This window comes from Lingula anatina, chromosome 8 (assembly GCF_051362555.1).
Source record: "Lingula anatina isolate TDL-2025a chromosome 8, LinAna3.0, whole genome shotgun sequence".
NCBI classification, from domain to species: Eukaryota; Metazoa; Brachiopoda; class Lingulata; order Lingulida; family Lingulidae; genus Lingula; species Lingula anatina.
Window position 1 is genome coordinate 13,292,582 of NC_141774.1, and position 20,014 is coordinate 13,312,595.

The window sequence follows — 20,014 nt, forward strand, 5'->3', positions numbered from 1 at the left end:
AATAAATAATAATAATAAATAAACAAATAAAAATAAATAAATAAAAATGATAAAAATAAATAAAATAATAATAATAATGCAATTCTGGTCTCATTGCATTTACATGTAACTGAAAAAATATATGTTGAACATTTATTATATATGAAGATGACAATTAATTTGAAAAACAAAGCAAATAAATAGATAAAAAAAAAGTTGGTACAAAAGCACATCACTCACAGTTGAACATTTTCCATCGGGTTGCATCATATCAAGAACGAATAAACTCTTGATCCAATAAATAAACAAAAATTTTCTAATGGATTGTTAAAATTTTCAAAAGGCTGCAAATGATATTGGATTAGCTCCTCTTGGATATCAAAATATTAAAGTTGAAGGTCGTGACCTGCAGGTGCGTGCGCATACGGTCGTTACAAACAAAATGGCGGATGAATCAAACAGGTGAGCATCGAGCATTAGAGCTTTTCAATGGTTTTAGAGATTAAAAAGGCCCAATTTTACGCTAAAGCATAAAATGCAAAACATGATATTTGTACTTATACTCAAAAGTTAATGAAATTTCATTTGAAAGGAAATACAGCAACTTTAAACACTTCTTTTAAGCTCGCATTCCTTTTCCGAGTTAAAGGAACGACGTTATCGGAACTTGTCAAATTTGAAGTGAAAAGAAGTATATTTTCATTGCACTGCATTGCTATTTTAATAGCTGTTCATTAGTCAGTAGGAATGGAATTTTTATAATTAATATTAGAATGTTAAAAAGGGCCTAGGTATCTGTAGCTTGCAGCCTTCTCTCTGGACTTGAAGTTGAATGTGTTATGGTATTCAATGTTCACTCTTGTATTGATCTTCATTTCTATCGATCCGAAAAGGGCAACAAAGGATACACGGGGAATTGTTTAATATATCACCTGGTTTTGGTTAATAGTAAAGGTAACGCCGGGTCACGTTAAGGGCCACGGAAAATGTATATAAATGACATGTTTTAGTCTATTTTGAAGAAGCTTTAAACAAACACTGCACACCCTGCCGATTTTTAGGGTTAGAATAATAGAATAATTTGCACTGCTTTTTTTAAATTAATGAGATAAAAATGAAAATACAGATGAACACTACATTAAATTCTAAATGTAATAAGTGATTTGATTTTTTTTCATTATTTTGACATTATGAATTGTGAAATGATTCAAGCTATATAAAGGAGGCCAGTGTAAGTTTTTCCTATGAAAAGGACATATCTAGTGAATTTTTTTGATTAAAGTTCACTTGTTTCTTAATAAACAACCTGTGATCCCCCATTCTTTATTACCCCAATGTAGTTCTGTACTAGTACATAAGAATCTGGGAAAATTAAAAAGGTCTTTTACCCATGCATAGTCCTGCATTTTTCAAAATGCCATCCCTCCCAATATTGACTTCTAGGCCGCATGCTATTTAGAACTGTGTCAAGAAGGTTGACATGTGGCAAGGTTCCTCAGGAAGTGATAAATCAGATTATTTTTGGATGACATTAATTTTAGACATACATCTTTTAGAAAATGATGGAAAATTTTAATTGTCCACAGGTATGTTCAACAAGGGTTTATGTTAGTACTAGACACATGCTTTAAAATCTTACCCTTTGTCACTTTAATTTATCTTTAATCAGTCATGATTTTTAAATAGAATTTTTCAAACATTTATGTATTTTATTTCCCAGGATGCCAGAGCAGTGCAGGACCCCTGAAGGACTTGGCAGTGGTGTGCCTGCTGTCAAACTGAACTCCAGTCTTCCTTCTCACAGGGTCAGATCCCCACTGGACTCTCCCTTCAGCAGGAGCTTCATGTCTCCCTCAGTAAGTATACTGTTCACTACTGGACTCTCCCTTCAGCAGGAGCTTCATGTCTCCCTCAGTAAGTATACTGTTCACTACTGGACTCTCCCTTCAGCAGGAGCTTCATGTCTCCCTCAGTAAGTATACTGTTCACTACTGGACTCTCCCTTCAGCAGGAGCTTCATGTCTCCCTCAGTAAGTATACTGTTCACTACTGGACTCCCCCTTCAGCAGGAGCTTCATGTCTCCCTCAGTAAGTATACTGTTCACTACTGGACTCCAGCACACGAACGAAACGCAGTGCCTCGATATGAAACCAGACAACTTTTGTGTTTTTAATCTCCAAATACGAAAAAAAATCAATTAAGCTAATAAATAGGCTAACGTTAAGAACGTATTATATCGTTTGTTTTATATTAATTATTATTTAAGATCATAATAATAAACAAGTAGCATTTCGATGTACTCCATGCTATAACCTTTATATAAAAATAGCAATTTTTACGAGATTACAAATTGTATCGCATTGTTTGGTTCCATTGCCTCGCTTTCAAAAATTAGAACAGGCGCTCCAAAATCGTAAAACGAAGTTAAAAATTTTATATTGGCCGAGTTCCCCCACTGTTAAGAATATCCTCGCAGCATTATCTGCAGTTAACCTTCCTACGATTTTCAATGTATTTTGCAATGTAATTTACAATCCTCCAGGTGAAGAATTTTATTAATCAAGAGTAGGGGAGGTGTGAAAATCCCCATTGGGGCCACATATAACACTATAAATACAATGGGAATCCCCTTAAAATGAAGGTAAAATAAATGTTTTTCTAAGGAATTCCGACGGATTTACTTTTTACAACATAAAATCAATAGAACATTTCTAATTTAAATTTTCAAAAAGACACCAGAGAGCTAATGAAATAAAATCAACCAGACGATCTTTGTCAATTTCACCAACTTGTTTATTTCAAACAGCGCACTTTTCGCACATGCGCAGTTGTTTGAAGCCTGTGCTCTGGACTCCCCCTTCAGCAGGAGCTTCATGTCTCCCTCAGTAAGTATACTGTTCACTACTGGACTCTCCCTTCAGCAGGAGCTTCATGTCTCCCTCAGTAAGTATACTGTTCACTACTGGACTCCCCCTTCAGCAGGAGCTTCATGTCTCCCTCAGTAAGTATACTGTTCACTACTGGACTCCCCCTTCAGCAGGAGCTTCATGTCTCCCTCAGTAAGTATTACTGTTCACTACTGGACTCCCCCTTCAGCAGGAGCTTCATGTCTCCCTCGTTAAGTATTACTGTTTACCTTGAAAAGAAGGAAAGAAAAAAAAATAATTGAGATTCAGAATGGTCGGAACATTGGAAAAAAAAGTGCTAGGTACAGCATCACATATGAGAGCCTAGTTGCTGCCCCCCAATTACATACGTAAGTAAATAAAATAAATAAATAAATAAAAATGAAAGAAAAGAAAAGTAAATGGTTAGTAGATAAAATGCAGTAATAAAAGAAATATTTTAGAAGAAAACAATGATAATAACAATAGATTTATATTAGTGAAATGAAATCACATAGTAAATGGTTGCTAATTGACAATAATCAGATCATCATAAGCTGCCTTGGCAGTTATTACAATGTACCTTTATTTATGTTGCTTCAGTCTCCATAGCAACTGGTAAACACAGTTGATTGCTTCGTTTGTAGCTTTGTAACTGGTGCAGTATGACATGTTTCAAAGTGGTTTTAAGATTTATATGTTGCGTGTTGGTTGGGTATCTGATATTGGTGTCTTCTACTTTCTCACCTCCCCCATCTCTCTCTCTCTCTCTCTCTCTCTCTCTCATACACACACACACACACACGCACGCACACACACACGCACACACACACACACACACACACATATATGCATACTAGTATGCAAGTTCATCCACATAATACATCTACATACCTTTTCATATCCTCTGAAGTTCATTACTTTAGGTCTTCTCTCACCCTAAAACACAGTGCTATTTGAGACTGTCACAGGCAAGAGTTTCCATTCACATACACATCATGGTAATGATTTTGGCATTATCCAAAATCAATTTCACGAAGAACAAAAGGGATCACAAAGTAAGGCTATATTAAGATTTTCCACTTGCTTGACATCCCTCATTGATTTTCTTCAACATAAAAAGAATCTGTCTGAAAGTGAACAAATATAATCTTTTCCAGTTCATTTTGCACTGCATAGGGACTGATGGAGGTTGTTATTTAATGCAAGCCAGCTAAAATCAATGACAAATAAAAGATACTTCCTGAGTGAGAGCAAATATGATCTTTCTCATTCATTTTCTATGGTCGTAGAGCACTGAATGTGGTGTATTATAACGTGTCTACCTGGCAACTAATCAATCCCAGAGGTGATTTATCGTGTAATGTGGCATAAACTCATATTCTGACCAATGAAATATGCATGAGAGCAGCAACTTTACTGAGCTTTAACTGGCTTCTGCACTGTATGTGTCTGGGCTGGGTTCGCAGAATAAGCTGCTTGAGTTGGTGATAAAGGAGAGAGATATTATATACAGATTGTTGGACATATTTTAGTCTTAGTAGAATATAATGCATCTGAAGATCAAGATTGTGTCAATAACCGATGGGACAGGTTTAAAAGACCACTATTGTGGTGAAGTTTTAGAACAGACATATTAGATATATGAAAGCATGCATCTTGGAGTGGATTTTACTGAACTAGACATAAAAAGCTAATAGACTGAGGAACAAGACTGCAAGATAATATACTTCTTAGAAAGCCTTTACTGAATTGCTTGCAAAATGTTCATTTACTAGTATGGAAATATTGCTTTTAAAACTGATTTGAAGTAGTTTTGAAAATGGGCATCAATACATCAAAGGGAAAAGGAAAAATTCAGGTATTACACTACACATCAAAAGTTACAAACTGTTGTTATTTCTGATGAGAAATAACAACATTATTGCAGAAATTTTTAGTTTATGTTTGGATTTTTATAGCCATTGTGCTAATTATAATCATTATGCTAAGTAATAATCATGAAATCAGAGTAGTTTAAAAGTATTTGAATTTCTTTGACACACATTTCATGTTGCCAAGTTGTGAGATTTCCAAGGTACTAATTAGTATAATTTTCCACCAGGAACCTTAAATGAATATCTGCAGTTTGAACAAGTGTCTTTAGGTCCGAAATTACGGAACCCAATGTCTTCTGATAGAATGCAATATTATTAGTACCACCAGCGTATACGCTGGCGGTACTCATGGTTTTAGTCCCGACCCGTCTCGTACAGCTCCGCCGGCTCCGCCGGCTCCGCCGGCTCCTGCAGCTCCGCCGGCTCCTGCGGCTCCGCAGTCGGGCGCCGGAAACAAGTCACCGTTACCGCTTCTCCTCCTAGACTGCTAGGACCTGTGTCCCCATCTCTTGGATTTAGGTCACATATAATCTTAGCTTGAACACCCTGGTTTTTTTGTCTCTGTCGGTGCATTGGCCTGGGCGTGACACTTGTTGAAATGCACCCTTGTCAAAATTTTTGAAAATTCAAGGCTAAATATCTCCCAAACCAAAGGAATTATGGGAAAAATTACTACAGAAGTCTGACCGAAAGTCATATGTGGAGATTCCAAATATGCCCTTTGATTTGACTTTTGACCTTTTTTTCAAGGTCAAACAAGCCAAAATTTTCTAAATATGGGAATTTTCTGCAAAAAAATATTTGTTTGTGCTATTTTTTGGAAACTACACAGATCTAAGCTCTCCTGTTATAGTGAGGGGTTACAATTGGGGACTCCTTTCATCTTTGGGAGTTTGGGGTCAATCGGTGCATTTTCACGGGAGAAGCAGCCATTAGATACCGAAACTGAAAACTTGCTTTTATTCTGGAATGGTAAATGCCAGAGACGTTTGTTCATCGCATTTTGTAGAACTTGTCAAGTGCAATACTGGAGGTGGTGTCCATTTTTTTGTTTTCGATATGCTTTAGGCATTGCGCTATATCAAAAATTACAACATCGCAATATTCAGTGGGGAAAATGTTAAATATTCCAAAACTGGCAGAGATACGCCCATAGTTACTATTGAACTTGAATAGGAAGTTATATACAAGTAATCTAACTGGGACCTTTGAATTGACCTTTGACCTACTTTTCACCATGAACTGAACTTTGCAAATTTTCTAGCCCTTATATCTCCAAAACTGGCAGAGATACACCCATAGTTACTATTGAACTTTAATAGGAAGTTATATACTGGTAATCTAACTGTGACCTTTAAATTGACCTTTGACCTACTTTTCACCATGAACTGAACTTTGCAAATTTTCCAGCCCTTATATCTCCAAAACTGGCAGAGATACACCCATAGTTCCTGTTGAACTTGAATAGGAAGTCATATACTGGCAATCTTACTGTGACCTTGAAATTGACCTTTGACCTACTATTTATGATGAACTGCACTTTGCATGTTTCCTGACCTTCATATCTCCAACATTGGCAAAGAAATGCCCATAGCTACTATTGAACTTGTATTATAGGAAGTCATATACTGTGACCTTGAAATTGACCTTTGACCTACTTTTTTACCTCAAACTGAACTCTGCATATTTTCTTGCCCTTCATATCTTCAAAACTAGCAGAGATCTGCCCAGTGTTGTCCCTAGGTTTTCTCTTTTGTCAGCATTCCGGTATATGCATTACTGATAATGCATTTCACAGGAGTGATCAGTGTTAGAAAAATACAGGTTAATTTGGACATCTCCTTGATTGGACCATTTTAACTGTTATTTTTTTTTGATTTTTTTTTTCACATTTTGAGAACTCTTGTTTATTGCATTTTATAGAGCTTGTCAAACACAAGACTGGTGGTGGTGTCCAATTTTTTTTCTTTTTTTTTTGGGGGGGGGGGGGTCCATACGAATGCGCTTACTCCAGCTGGTGGTACAATATCCAGAGGCGGTATCGCCTCTCTGATCCTCTAGTTATTATTATTATTATTATTATTATTATTATTATTATTAATTTGCGCAAATCTCTTCAGGGCCGTAAATTCTGGAACCCAGCATCTTCTGGTCCCTTGCAGAATGTGAAGAACACCCTGGGGACATTCGGTACCCCCTCCTACCCCTCCCCCCTGGACAGGATCAGGACAGGTGAGGGCGGTTAATGGATTTTTTTTATTCAATTTAAAAAAAAAAATATATATATATATATATATATATATATGATATGTATTATAATCAGATGTTAAATTCAATATGAAAAATGATATTGTCAAATATCTGGGTTGCTTTAGTCAGGTGAAGATTTAGAATTGAATCAATGATGAATTTGAAAAAGAAAAGAAAAGAAAGACAAATAGAGAGAATCAAGAATTATTTACCTAGCCAAATAATAATGTTGTACAGCATTTTGCTACAAATAACTTTCTGCCCCTGTCAAATTAATTGTTGTATCATTTGTATAGACAAAATGAACAAAATAATATTTGGTATGGAAAATAATTACATGTTATCTCGTAGGGAAAAGAGAGCGTGCAGCACAGTTAGGTTTGGACAGCAATGATGAAGAGCCGTCGTTTGAAGGGAACCAGTCGTTCCCTAAACCTCTCAAGTCCCAGTACAAGGTTGACAAGACTCCTGAGGTCAAGTGTGCTCTGGATGGGTTCAAAGGTAACTGGAATGTTCAGACCACGTGAATTAAAGGGATAATAACTCTTCATTTTGGCCAAAAAATAAATTTTCCTGGAGTAAACAACAATTTTCCCATACTTACCAATGGTTAATGAATCCATTTTTACATTCAAAGTTTTAGTCCCTGATTTTTTTTCTAAAAAGTTTGTTTTTTGTTATAATCTCTTAAGAGATTATAATAGAGTATAGCCATCAATGGAGGTCACATGGTCCGATGACAAGCTCAGATATCAGAATAATAGCCCTAACCCCGTTTTTTATGGTAAAACAGAATATATTATATTTTTATGAGTTATTCACAATGTTTTTATTGTGAAATATAGATCTCATATGAAGAGTTATTATCCCTCTAATAAAGTTTAACATGTATTCCCTGTTGGTTTATACTGATTTCATTTCATCTTAAAAGTCATAAGACTGTGGCCATATAAATTTATTGATTTTGATCTCCTCTACCAGAGAAAGATTTCATTATTCTTTTCATTACCTTAGGGTTTATCATTTTGTTTTCATTGATTTATTTGCTGATATGCTTGTTGCCAGACCATCATTTTCTCTTTTTGCTGAAATTTATTTATTTATTTATTTATTTATTTATTTATTTATTTATTTATTTATTTATGTTCCTGATATTGGTTAATGGATACACTTGTTATCAGTAAGGTATTATGTCCATCTGAACAGTTTTTACGATTAATTAACCAAAACATATTTTGGTGATTTCTTTCAGGTGATGGCCTCCATGAGTTCAGTTTCTCCCCAGGGTTATCCAAGGGGACATTCTCTCCCGTCCCTATCCCAGGGCCAGACCCCCGGGCTAGTATGTCCCTGGGGACCAGCTGGTCCTTCTATAACTACGTGGGAGGAGGGGAGGTCGGGATGACCTTTCCCACATCAGTCAGAAACCCCAACAAAGCCATTGTGACTATCAAGGCTCGTAGCACTGAGGTTTGTGTGTGTCTTGATGAATGTTGTTGAAATTTATATTAGATTACAAAGAATGTGACAAAAAAGAAGTTAAGACAGATGTGTTACTTACTTTGTTACAATTTGAATTTTAGTCTCTTTCATTCTTTTATTCCGTTCCTAACACAGGTTATAATATGCAAGTCTTTGCTTCAGTCTGACATTGTGCTAATCAGACTTGAACATTCCAGTGAATTTTGCTATTTAAAAAAATTATTTAATAATTTTTTTCGTGTTCTTATGCTTTAGATTCTCATGGCTAATGAAATGGCCTGTGAACTGTTCGCCTACAATGAAGATGAACTGATAGGTGCACGTCTCACTGACCTAGTGCGACTGAAGAAGAAGGAACAGGAAGCACTGATGGAGACGGAACTAGAGGATGATGGGAAGGTTGTGTCTGTGGCGGGGAAAGTGGTAAGTATCGAATTAGGTTGACTGTTGCTAAGTGACATTTTCATCATTGGGTAAGATTACTGCAGTTTTGGCTTACAGAAATCAGAAGTGTTTCATCGAGATTTGGATTAAAGAAACTGCCTGCTACAGAGAGAAACCTGCTGTGTTTAGCAATTATTTGTTTTTATCATTATTGGCATTATTATAATCATTATTCTTATTATTATTATCATTATTATTTATTTATTTATTTATTTATTTATTTATTTATTTATTTATTATTATCAATAGTCAGGATGTATTATTTCCTATTATTTCCAGTTTGATGCAGTAGACTCCAGTGGGGTGGTAGTACCAGTGTCTTTGTGGTTGAAGAAGCTCCCTGTCACGGAGGGAGAACTGCGCTGTATAGCAGTAATGGAGCCAGTTGAGAGGACCACAGCTTCTGTGACCTTTGACAGCACTGTGAGTTGGATTCCAGTCTTCACATGAGCTTAAATATCAATTTTTTTTGTATTTATACTGAAAAACCTGAATATTTGGGTGCTGTTTTTATCTCCCATGTACAACTGTGTGACTTTACACTTGCATTTTTCCAAATTTTTTATGAAAATCCAAAATGAAAATAAAACTAAAACAACTACATATATGCAGGACTGAAAATTTAGTGACATTCTTGTTTTTCATTAGTATGATGTCAAAACTTCAAACCAATTGTGTGAAACCAGTGGCTTAATATGTACAGTAATAGACATTGTTATCTTTCTGTTTCTAGGGCACCGTTCTCCTCTGTGACCAGCAGATGGCGTCACTGCATGGCTACAACTCACCAAATGACCTGATAGGGACAAAACTGACCAGTTATATCCCAGCGGTCAGACTGCCCTCCTCTGGCTCAGCGCTGACCAAGGTCAGTAAGGAAACACAGAAATGTGTGTTTTAGTAATTTTTTTTCTGAAACATTAAAGTGAGAAATAACTACTGAAATAGTCCATTTGGATTTAAAATTTTGGTGAAGTCCTTGTTTTTCACAAGTATTAAATTTTTTGGGGGGTGATCAGAATCACCATCTTTGGAACTTTTTTTGTTTTGTTTTGTTTTGAAACAGCAGTGTTTCAGTCTTACCAAGTTAGTGAGAAGGGCCCACAGGTTAAGCATCACTTGACAACCTTCTCATGTTCAGCTTGAAGACGCTTTTGTGATAAAAGCAGAAAGTATCTTTTTCACAAAATTGTGTTCAAAAAGTGAGTGAGTCTCATCACCAAAAGTCTTTCTAAATTCAATTTCTGAATAATCACGATAAAGATATCAGTGATGTAATGCAGTTATAGCTTGTTACTTTGAGAAATAACACGCTGTTGTCCCCTCATGATAATCTGAAGGTTAACCATTTCCTCTGTGCCCATGTAGTCAAATTCTTCCAGATTAAACCTGAAATCTATTTGGGTGTTGTAATTTTAGTCTCCCTGGACTCCCTAAATAGATCTGCCTTCCTTTGGTACTTGCATTTTCCAGATTTTATTTAAAAAAAACAACAAAATCCAGTTTCATGTCTGTATATCAACATGGTGTATATCCAATTTGAACAGGAAATAAAGAAACAGAGAGCAACTGGAAGAACAAAAGATGGCGCCACATTCCCTCTCAGTATTGCTATCAGGAAGACGGATCCTGCCAAAGAGACGGACAGACTACCACCTCAGCCTCCTGACTTAAACAGCATACCGAGACCCAGCACTGGGGGTGAGACATTGGAACTTTCTTTTCTTCTAAATATTAATAGGCAAATATGCCCTTTTAGTTGATTTTAGAATGATGCACTACCATAATTTTCTTAGCATACCAAGAACCAGCTCTGGGGATGAGACATAAGAACTTTCCTGTTGTCTTCTAAATATTAATAGACAAATATGTCCCTCTAGCTGATTTTAGCATGATACTCTTACCACTATAATTTTCTTAGCATGAAAGGAGATATTTTAGTGATCTATTTCTTGCATGTTTTATTTCTTTAGAATATATGTATGTCATGGCATTTTATGTTCTAAGGTACACTAAAGGGTTAATATTTACTTTTTAACATTTATTTATCCTTGTTTTACATTGGCCCGTATGTCACCTGTCCTTCATTCTTAGTTGTGGCAAAATCTTTGCATGTGTTTGTTTTCCTTCCCTCTCCATCCTCCAATTCACAGTATTTGATCTCTTTATGGCATGTTTATGCCGTTTTCTAATACTTTTTTTTAGTTTACATCCTGAGATCAGATGCGTTACACCCCATTCTCATAGATTAGATCCACCTACATTGGATCGACCTAACTCCCTGGGGGTTCACGCTAAATAGCTGTCAGCCGGGCGGACACGAAAGTTAATTACCCCTTAAAGCTTGTAGTAGGCGGGGACGGACACTTAAGGGGGATTATCTGACAGTAATCTAGTGAGACTCCCCGCGGTGATAGATCGATCTAAAAGTTGTGAGAACAGAGCCTTAGTCACTTAATAACTATGATAGTATCACTAATCTACTGCTGAAATCAGAGAAGTATCGTAGAATGTCAAGTCTGATTTTTAAATTTAGCAGTAGGTTGGAGAAAATGTCATAGTAATTCAAAGATAAAAACATCAACTCTTTAACAGTGTCTAAATTTGAAACAAGAGGCAAACTGTTTTATCGGGGAGAGGAAGGAGAAAAAACCTTGTAAAATGGACCACTTCTTTGTTTACAGCCTGATGTCCCTCTTTGCATGCCTTCCCCTTTATTTTTTTATTTTCATTTTCTTCCCTGTGAAGATTCTAGTAACATATCTATGGTGGTGGGAGGGAGAACACCTGATGTCGATGTGTCACTAGAGCCCTCTGGTGGCTGTATTAATGACGCCTTTGAGAGTAGTTTCACTCAGGACCAATCAGGTTTGTGAGGCACTGCTTGAGAAGATTTATCAATAGGTTTAATACATGTGGATGAAATTGTGATGATGGGTTTTGATACTTGTCCGTTTTATGTATCATTTTGTGCTAGTTATATGAAACTAATGCCTTAAAGTAATGGTTTTTATGTGATATGTAAATGTTTTTTGTTTTATGATCAATGTCAACATCAGAGTGCTCTGTAAAACAGCATAAATTTCCGAATCGGTTAATGAATAAATGGAATGCAGGTAGATGAATAGACTATATAGATATATACCCTGTCTCTAGCTTCCTGCTTTTTGCTGATTGTCAGGGGTTGACTGAATATCAAAGTAGTGAATGCCTTTGTTTTTATAGATGTTTTTAATGAGTATCTGTTCTCTCTCTCTCTCTCTCTAGTTACTCTTTAACTGAGGGTCCTTGTAACAGAGAGTCCATCCTTCATCAGAAAAATCCTCACATAAGTGGGTCATAATCTAGAGCGAGGCTTACCTGTACAAATGAATGGGAAGCGGACTCTCTATCGTGGGGGACTCTCTGTCGCATCACATGTACTCTCTCTTTCTCTCTCTATATATATATATCTCTTAAGCATTATTCTACTAGAGGCATTATTATTATTATTATTATTATTATTATTATTGGGTAGCATCAAACCAGTCCATCAGCAGTCCCATCCAAGGTGACGTGTACACAGGGACAGTATGGGTGTTTGCTAACATCAGCGGTATGGTCACCTTCCTACCTGATGGCACCATTCACACCTGTAACCACTACTTTGCTCTCATGTTGTTTGGGTATACACAGCAGGAGCTGGTGGACAAGGTGAGGAGATTGGGATTGTTAAGATAGATAGCCTCTCCCCCCCCCCCCAGCTTCACACAAACACATTTCAAAAGAAACCTGTAGTGTTATGGAACTTAAGCTAATGCCTCTTTTCACCCTTTAAAGCTAAGATTTACCAGTTTCCTTTATTTACGTTATAGTAAGTAGTTCCTGTATTATGAATTTTTAAAAGTTCATCATATGAAGCTAGAATTGCGTTGAAATTAATATGCATGTATTAATAAATATGATCCATGAATACCTAAATATGATAAAAAGTCAATTTAACGATGTCCACAGTGGCAAAGGTTTTAATAATTTATTACTGAGATTTGGTTTATTTTCAGGATATCACTTTATTTATTTATTTATTTATTTATTTATTTATTTATATTTTCAGGATATCACATATTTAATCCCAGATTTCTATGATGACGTGGACATGGTAGACACTGACTCAATGCCACTCCCTCCAATAGATGACGAGGATGAACCCACATCAGATAGTGCCAGGAGTAAAGGTTCAGGTCTGTAAAAGTTTAGGGTTATCACTACATCAGATAGCACCAGGAGTAAAGGTTCAGGTCTGTAAAAGTTTAGGGTTATCACTGCATCAGACAGCGCCAGGAGTAAAGGCTCTGGTCTGTGAAAATTTAGGGTTATCATTCGTACATTGCATTTTCCAAAGTTAATATTTGCAACATTTTTTGTTTTCAAATGTCTGACTTGGTTCATATTTCATATTTCTAAAATTCGTTTTATGCTGTGGCAATTCCTACCAAGTTTTGTAGTCCAAAAATAAATATTTTCAGGCATAGGATGTGACTTACTTTAGATATCACATCTTAAAGATTCTTCCCCTTAATATACATGAAGAATTCTATAATCTGACACAAAACCAACTGTCTGAAAAAAAATTTTTTTTTTTTTTCGTGTTTTTCTTTAAATTAGCAGTTGACATAAAACATTTTATGGAAATGTACTTAATCACTTTTGCTTGAATTTTACAGACAAAATGAGTACTGTTAGGTATTTCATAGTGCTAACAGTTTAATGCCAGTGCCTCTGGCTAGGTTGTCTCGAAAACAAAAGGTAATAAAAATAGCACATCCTCAGGGGCTAGGCAGGCTGAAGTCAGCAGACTCCATATTTTTTCATTATGCCATCTATCTTTCAGAATCTCAAGACAAGCCCCATTCCAGGGGTTCCTCAGGCCAGCATCCTCCAGCAGCCAGTGGTACAACATCAGGGTTCAGTGAGGGAGAGGATATCCAACAGAGGTGTGGAATGATTGTTTGATTTTGTTTTATTTATTAAATTTGCACTTTAGATTTTCTGGTTATTTGGATAACCAAAGAGATCTTTATGACTTTAAAGTTAATTGTGTTTCACATTAAAGGTGAGGAGTTGTTGTAAGCATATTCTTACTGTTGTGTTTGAAATTGTACTTTCAACAAGGTACAAGATTGAGCAAAATTTATGAATTTGGTTGTATTGAAAACTTTTAAAAACTGACATTTTTCTATCAGGCCAGACACGGCTGCTCTGCTGTCAGAGGCCAATCAGGTGGTGCAGGATGCCTTGAACGGGTCACCAGGACAACTGCCCAGTCCCTCTCCACTGACCATAGATCTGGACTGTTCCCATGGCAACAGTAGCTTGGCGTCTGCCTCCTCACGGTCCAGTTGTAGTACCATGCCGACTCCTCCCACTGTCCGACCTGGAGGTCTCCAGGGACACCATGGCATTGCACAGGAAACCCCGCTGCCAAGCTTACAGGAAAAAGAAGAAGGGGTTGCTGGTTTAAAAACAGGGAGGTCGCTTTCAGAGCAAGATGAGAGCAATTCAAAGTCAGATGACAGTGCCAAAACTGACGACCTTCTAAATGCTTCGTCGCAGTGTTTAGACTCTTCAAATATAACAACACCAGGGTCTAGAAACACTTATAACTTTTTAAATGAAAGCAGCTTGAACACAGACAATTCTTCGTGTCGGGTTGGTCTTGATGACTCTGTCACGTCTCTAGGTACCACAGCAAGTGAGTGGGAATTTCAAAGGGGCGACGATCGTCCTGAAAGCAGCGCATCCATGACAGCTAAAAAGAATGCTCTTAACAGTTCGTTAACATCACATGTAAAGTCAGAAAACAGTCCTGTAGAGGGCACTGATGGACGGATAGAACTAAGCCCTCTCCCGGGGTATAAAAGCCCAGATTATGATATTCCATTGTCGCCAGTGAGTAGTTCAGTAAAATATACAGGAGCTAATACAAACAGTTCTAACACAATAGAGAACATGAGTCCCAGAGATTCTTCCTCTGCTTTGGGTAAAGACGCACAGACACCTGTAGAAAATGATTTTAAGGAGAGACTTCAATCAGAAGACTTACCAGAAAAGTTTACCTCCACTCCAGCAAGGTCGTCCTCAAGGTCATCGTCACGGGGAGCAAGGCGGCAGCTGTCTTCGTCGTCGCATTTTCTGATTCCTGAGGGAAGTTATTGTGGTCATGGGAGGCATAAAGATGGTTCTTTCTTAGGTAAGACAATAACATTTCGTTAATTTGGTGAATTAGGTTTCTGTTGTTTGTTTGACTCTTCAAAGACTCATTCTGTCCAAATTTATTGTATAACCCAATCCTCCATTCCAGGCGTTGTGTTCCAAATCCGTCAAATTGAGCTGGACAGCGGTCACTCCCTGTACTGCATGTGGGTGTCCAGGGACCCCGAGGAGCAGGGGGAGGGGACGAGGTCCTTTGCCAACCTCACCCTGGCATCCAGTCTGAACAGCACCCTGGGGGCGTCCATCATAAGTCTGGGAGAGGTGAGAGAAGGGGGTTGATACTGAAGTTTGGTGATTGTGTTTGGCAGGATATTGTAGTAGTAGAAGTAGTAGTGGTAGAAGTAGTAGTGGTTAAAAAAAAAGGTCAGAAATGGACTAACTTTGAGTTGATTAGCATTTAGATTTTAAGGGGTGATCTATTAAATTAACTGATTATTACATTATCAAGCTTTCTTGGCAGAGGCCTGCGTGCAGTTCTGAATCCTTCACAATTTAATAATAAGTTATAACTCCCCAGGTGCTGGCAGAGAAGGCAAAGATCAACTCCAGTAATGAGCAGGGAGACAGCCGTCCAGTGAGTCGACAGAAACCCGCTGATGAGGAGGAAGAGGAGGAGGAGGATCCAGCATGCCGAGGGAAGTACTCTGAGAACTACCAGACCACCATGTCCATAGGGAAAGGAGCCTTTGGGTTTGTGAAGCTGGCCAAGAGGAGGGCTGACGGGCAGGACGTGAGTGCTCTCTACTGTCACATGACACTGATTCAATAAGTGCAAAAGGCTTCTGGACGTGGTTTATAAGAAACATTGTGTTAATTTTTTATTTGCTGTCTCCAGGTTGTCGTCAAGTTCGAGCGGAACACTTCTGAGCATGTCTTACAACAAACACAGTATTGTGACAATGTATCAATTCAGCTTGTTTTTATTTGCTTTTTCTCCAGGTTGTTGTGAAGTTTGTGCGTAAGGCCAAAGTGTTAAAAGACTGCTGGGTTAACCATGCTGACCTGGGTAGAATACCTCTAGAGATTGACCTCCTGGCAAAGCTTGACCACCCCAATATTGTCATGGTGAGCAGGAAGACTTGTTTATAATAGGACAGTCTAATATTGAAATTAATTAATTAGTTAATAGATAATTGAATATGAAAACAGATAATTTGATAAATTTGTCAATGAATACATAATTGAAAATGCAAGTAGATTAATTAGTGGATAAAGAAGTGAAAAAAAAATTAAAAGAAAAACTAATTTATAGCAACGTAATTTATGAAATTGGTACAGTAACAGTAATTACTGCAGTTGTTTTTTTTACCTGTGGGGCTCAAAAGCATTGACATATCATTTATTCCAGTTTACAAAACAAAGATATTTTTAAAAATAGCGTTGAAAATGAGTTACAAATAAATGAACTAATTTTGTGTTTTTTTTAATCCATATTTCCAGATGCTGGAAGCATACGAGAACGAGATGTTCTTCCAAGTTGTCATGGAGAAACACGGCAGCGGAATGGACATGTTTGAATTCATTGACAGAAATCCCAACATGGACGAGAAACTGGCCAGCTACATGTTCAGGCAGGTTAGTAAAGCAACAAAAAATGAAGCCCTGGGTAAAAAAGTAAATCATTTCCAAAGAGCTTAAGCATATTTTCATACCCTGTAAGGCATTACAATTTACTTGCAAAGCAATTTAATTTTTTTTTTTTTTTTTTTGTCATCATAGCACAAGAGAAAACGATAAGCCTATGTCACCATTAGCCTTGATGATCTTGTTTTCACATTTAGCTCTGATGTTGTATGAGTTATAAGTAATTATATATTTCGTGTTAAAATTTAGTGGTTAATCATTGGTGCAGGTGCCCTGATATATATATTTCTTTCACTATCAGAATCAAAAACTAGAGGATGTAATAAATTACATTTAAGGTAATATTAGTTATAATGGTCAACATTGATAAATATAATTTTTTAAATAATATATTTTTAAAAATATTGCCAGCTCGTCTCCGCGGTGGAATACATCCACAGTCAAAACATCCTCCACCGCGACATCAAGGATGAGAACATCATCATTAACGAGGGTTTTGACATCAAGCTGATCGACTTTGGCTCAGCGGCCTACATGAGGCCTGGGAAAGTGTTCAATACATTCTGTGGGACCATAGAGTACTGCAGTCCTGAAGTGCTGCTGGGGAACCCGTAAGTGATTGATATGTTGTATGTCTTAAAATAATAATAATAATAATAATAATAATAATAATAATTATTATTATTATTATAATAAGTGGTTGACATCTTGTATTTGTTAGAGTAATTGTAATGATCATGATTATATCCACGTTGATGATGATGATGACTGCAGTAATTTATTATTATTATAATTTATTTAATGGAGTCAGTTATTGCTTTACTTTTTTACTTATTTGGAATTGGTACAGCCTCTAACATGGACCTAGAATATCTTTCAATACTTTGTGTGGATGTAAAATGTATCTTGTATATTATGTATTCCCTTCATTTAAGGATAGATAAAGCACATTTGAATAATTTGATATTTTTTAAATGATGTGTATTATTTCAGTTATACCATGTACACACTGATATTTTATATAGGAATATGATGTGTATTATTTCAGTTATACAGGACCAGAGTTAGAGGTCTGGTCTATGGGGGTCACCCTGTATACGCTGATATTTGGGGAGAATCCATTCTACGATGTTGATGAGACAATACAGTGCATGCTGAAACCACCTTTTGTGGTGACCAGACGTAAGTGAATGAAAATTCCTGTGAAACCATCGACACAATGGCCCCATTCAGAATAGGGGACTAACTAGTCCAAGGGTCAAATATGGCCGACCCACTTGAATACTTCCCCACGGGATATCTATTCAGTGTCTATGAGCAGAATAGACGGCAAGCTTTGTAGTGGGTTGCCATATTTGACCCTCGGACTAGTTAGTCCCCTATTCTGAATCGGACCATTGATTGTTTTTCAAACACTTTAAACACTTCAGCATTGTAAGGTTATTATTTTTTTTATAAAATTCAGTTTACTGCTGCTGTGAAGTTCTGAAATCCTCGACCATTAAAAATATCTGTGTTTGAACTTCCTTTTATTTTTTTTCCCCAGCCCTGCTTCAGTTGATCCGCTGGATATTACACCCCAATCCTAAACTACGTGCCAGTGTACGTGACATGAAGTTACACCCCTGGGTCATACAGCCAGTCAATATCTCCAGTTATGACTTCAGAGAGGTGCTACCCAACTTTGGTGAGTACAGATATCCCCTCCTCTCAGAAAAAAATATAAAAAATAAAAAAGATCAATAATTATTGCAAACTATAATTTTGATTATTGTTATTGTCAGGTATTACAAATTCAGAAATGTCTTAAAACCATTATTAATTAATTAATTTATTTATTTATTGTTTATTCTTAAATTCCTGATCAGTGCCAAAAAACTACCGTAAAGAAATTTTATGTTTTAAAAAGTTTTCTGCTCTTTCTTCATTCATATATTCATTATTTTATTTGTTTATCATTTATTTATTTCTTGCAGAATTCCATGGCAATGTTGCCTCAGACAATCGTCCAGACACAATTGACGAGTCTCCGAGAGATGAAAACTCAGAACGGGACTCTGAAACAGAAGAGCTAGAGTCAGAACTCAAGAGGTGCTTAGACATGCAGGACGAGCAGGGGATAATGGAGGACTACGACCAGATGGACTGGAAGTACAAATCTTGCTAGCCGTCTGCTGGTTGTACATTTTAATTTCTGAAATCGGAATGATATTTTTGGGGGCCTCAGACACCCCTGACCTAACCCACAGAGCATTAATTTTGCCCTACTGGGATAAAAATGGCAAAATCCTGTCTGCAGCCTGTCTATTAATATCTGAACTAAGAACAGTATTTATTTGAGCCATCTCCCTGTGGCACTACCAATAACATTGTCCTTCTAGGAATGGACCAGGACGAGATTGGAATAGGACAAAAGGTGTGAAGAATTCCTGATAATGATGCTAGATTATTTGACATGATATTGAACACTTTTTAAAAACTTATTATAATAATGTGTGTCTGTATTGTACAGCACCTTTCTGTCTCATAAGACAATGGTATGAAGTGATAAAAGCATGGTCTTTACTGTGTGAGAAGATCATAGAACTCAGTCGGGTAACTACAATATATAATCCAGACGGTTTGATTATAACTTTACTGATGTCATATTATCAGGCTTAATACTCAGAACTAAACTTTTCTGAGAATTTTACTAAGAAATGGGACTATTCATTTATACTTGATATATATAATGAGAATTATTTATGATAATGACAAATGCAGGCATGTACAATGAGGGGGATAGGATGGGGTGGGGAGGATTGCGTATGAGGGTGGGGGGTGGGGGTTCTCCCAGTCCATGAAAAGTTTATTTTTTATTTACTTCATGTGTACTGTAGGTGGGCACCCCCCCCCCCCCCCCCCCCCCCCAGCATGTTTCTCTGCCTATTACCTTTAAATGAATGTAAATGTTATTATTTAAGAGCAGGCTGGCTGTACCAAAAAATTTAACTATGGCAGATGCTTGAATGATTTGTATCTAAACTTGAGAGACTACAATATTACTCACAAATACTATTTATTCTTTTATTGTATTTTTGCAAGATTTGTACTTAGGTTTGATGCCAAAAGATACTTTCTGGTGTGTACTTATTAAGAACTTGAAATTAAGAAATTCATTAACAGCGGAATAAAACTCTGAGGTGATGAGATAAACTGATATTTTGTTTCAGTTGATGGTGATTTGATCACACACATATCCGTATAATCAGAAACTTCTA

The 20,014-nt window shown here is 36.7% G+C and overlaps 1 protein-coding gene across 4 annotated transcripts; it reads left to right on the top strand.

Annotated features, from left to right (window-relative positions):
• Positions 1-383: 383 nt before the first annotated feature.
• On the top strand, positions 384-19,627 carry LOC106157917 (PAS domain-containing serine/threonine-protein kinase). 4 transcript variants are annotated; one of them, XM_086994009.1, is made up of 22 exons: positions 384-441; positions 1,700-1,835; positions 6,863-6,974; positions 7,344-7,493; positions 8,245-8,462; positions 8,730-8,897; positions 9,198-9,341; positions 9,652-9,786; positions 10,466-10,619; positions 11,667-11,786; positions 12,436-12,611; positions 13,012-13,138; positions 13,789-13,891; positions 14,141-15,147; positions 15,259-15,431; positions 15,688-15,900; positions 16,110-16,235; positions 16,611-16,745; positions 17,166-17,365; positions 17,803-17,936; positions 18,301-18,441; positions 18,731-19,627. In XM_086994009.1, the coding sequence occupies exons 1-22, from the start codon at positions 422-424 to the stop codon at positions 18,919-18,921; spliced, it is 4,083 nt and encodes a 1,360-aa protein (XP_086850135.1). In that variant the 5' UTR covers positions 384-421; the 3' UTR covers positions 18,922-19,627. The 4 variants fall into 4 exon arrangements, with proteins under 4 accessions (XP_086850135.1, XP_086850136.1, XP_086850139.1 ...); XM_086994010.1 differs by lacking the exon at positions 11,667-11,786 and having other exon boundaries at positions 18,731-19,624; XM_086994013.1 differs by lacking the exons at positions 384-441; positions 1,700-1,835 and adding an exon at positions 2,890-2,923 and having other exon boundaries at positions 18,731-19,626.
• Positions 19,628-20,014: the final 387 nt, after the last annotated feature.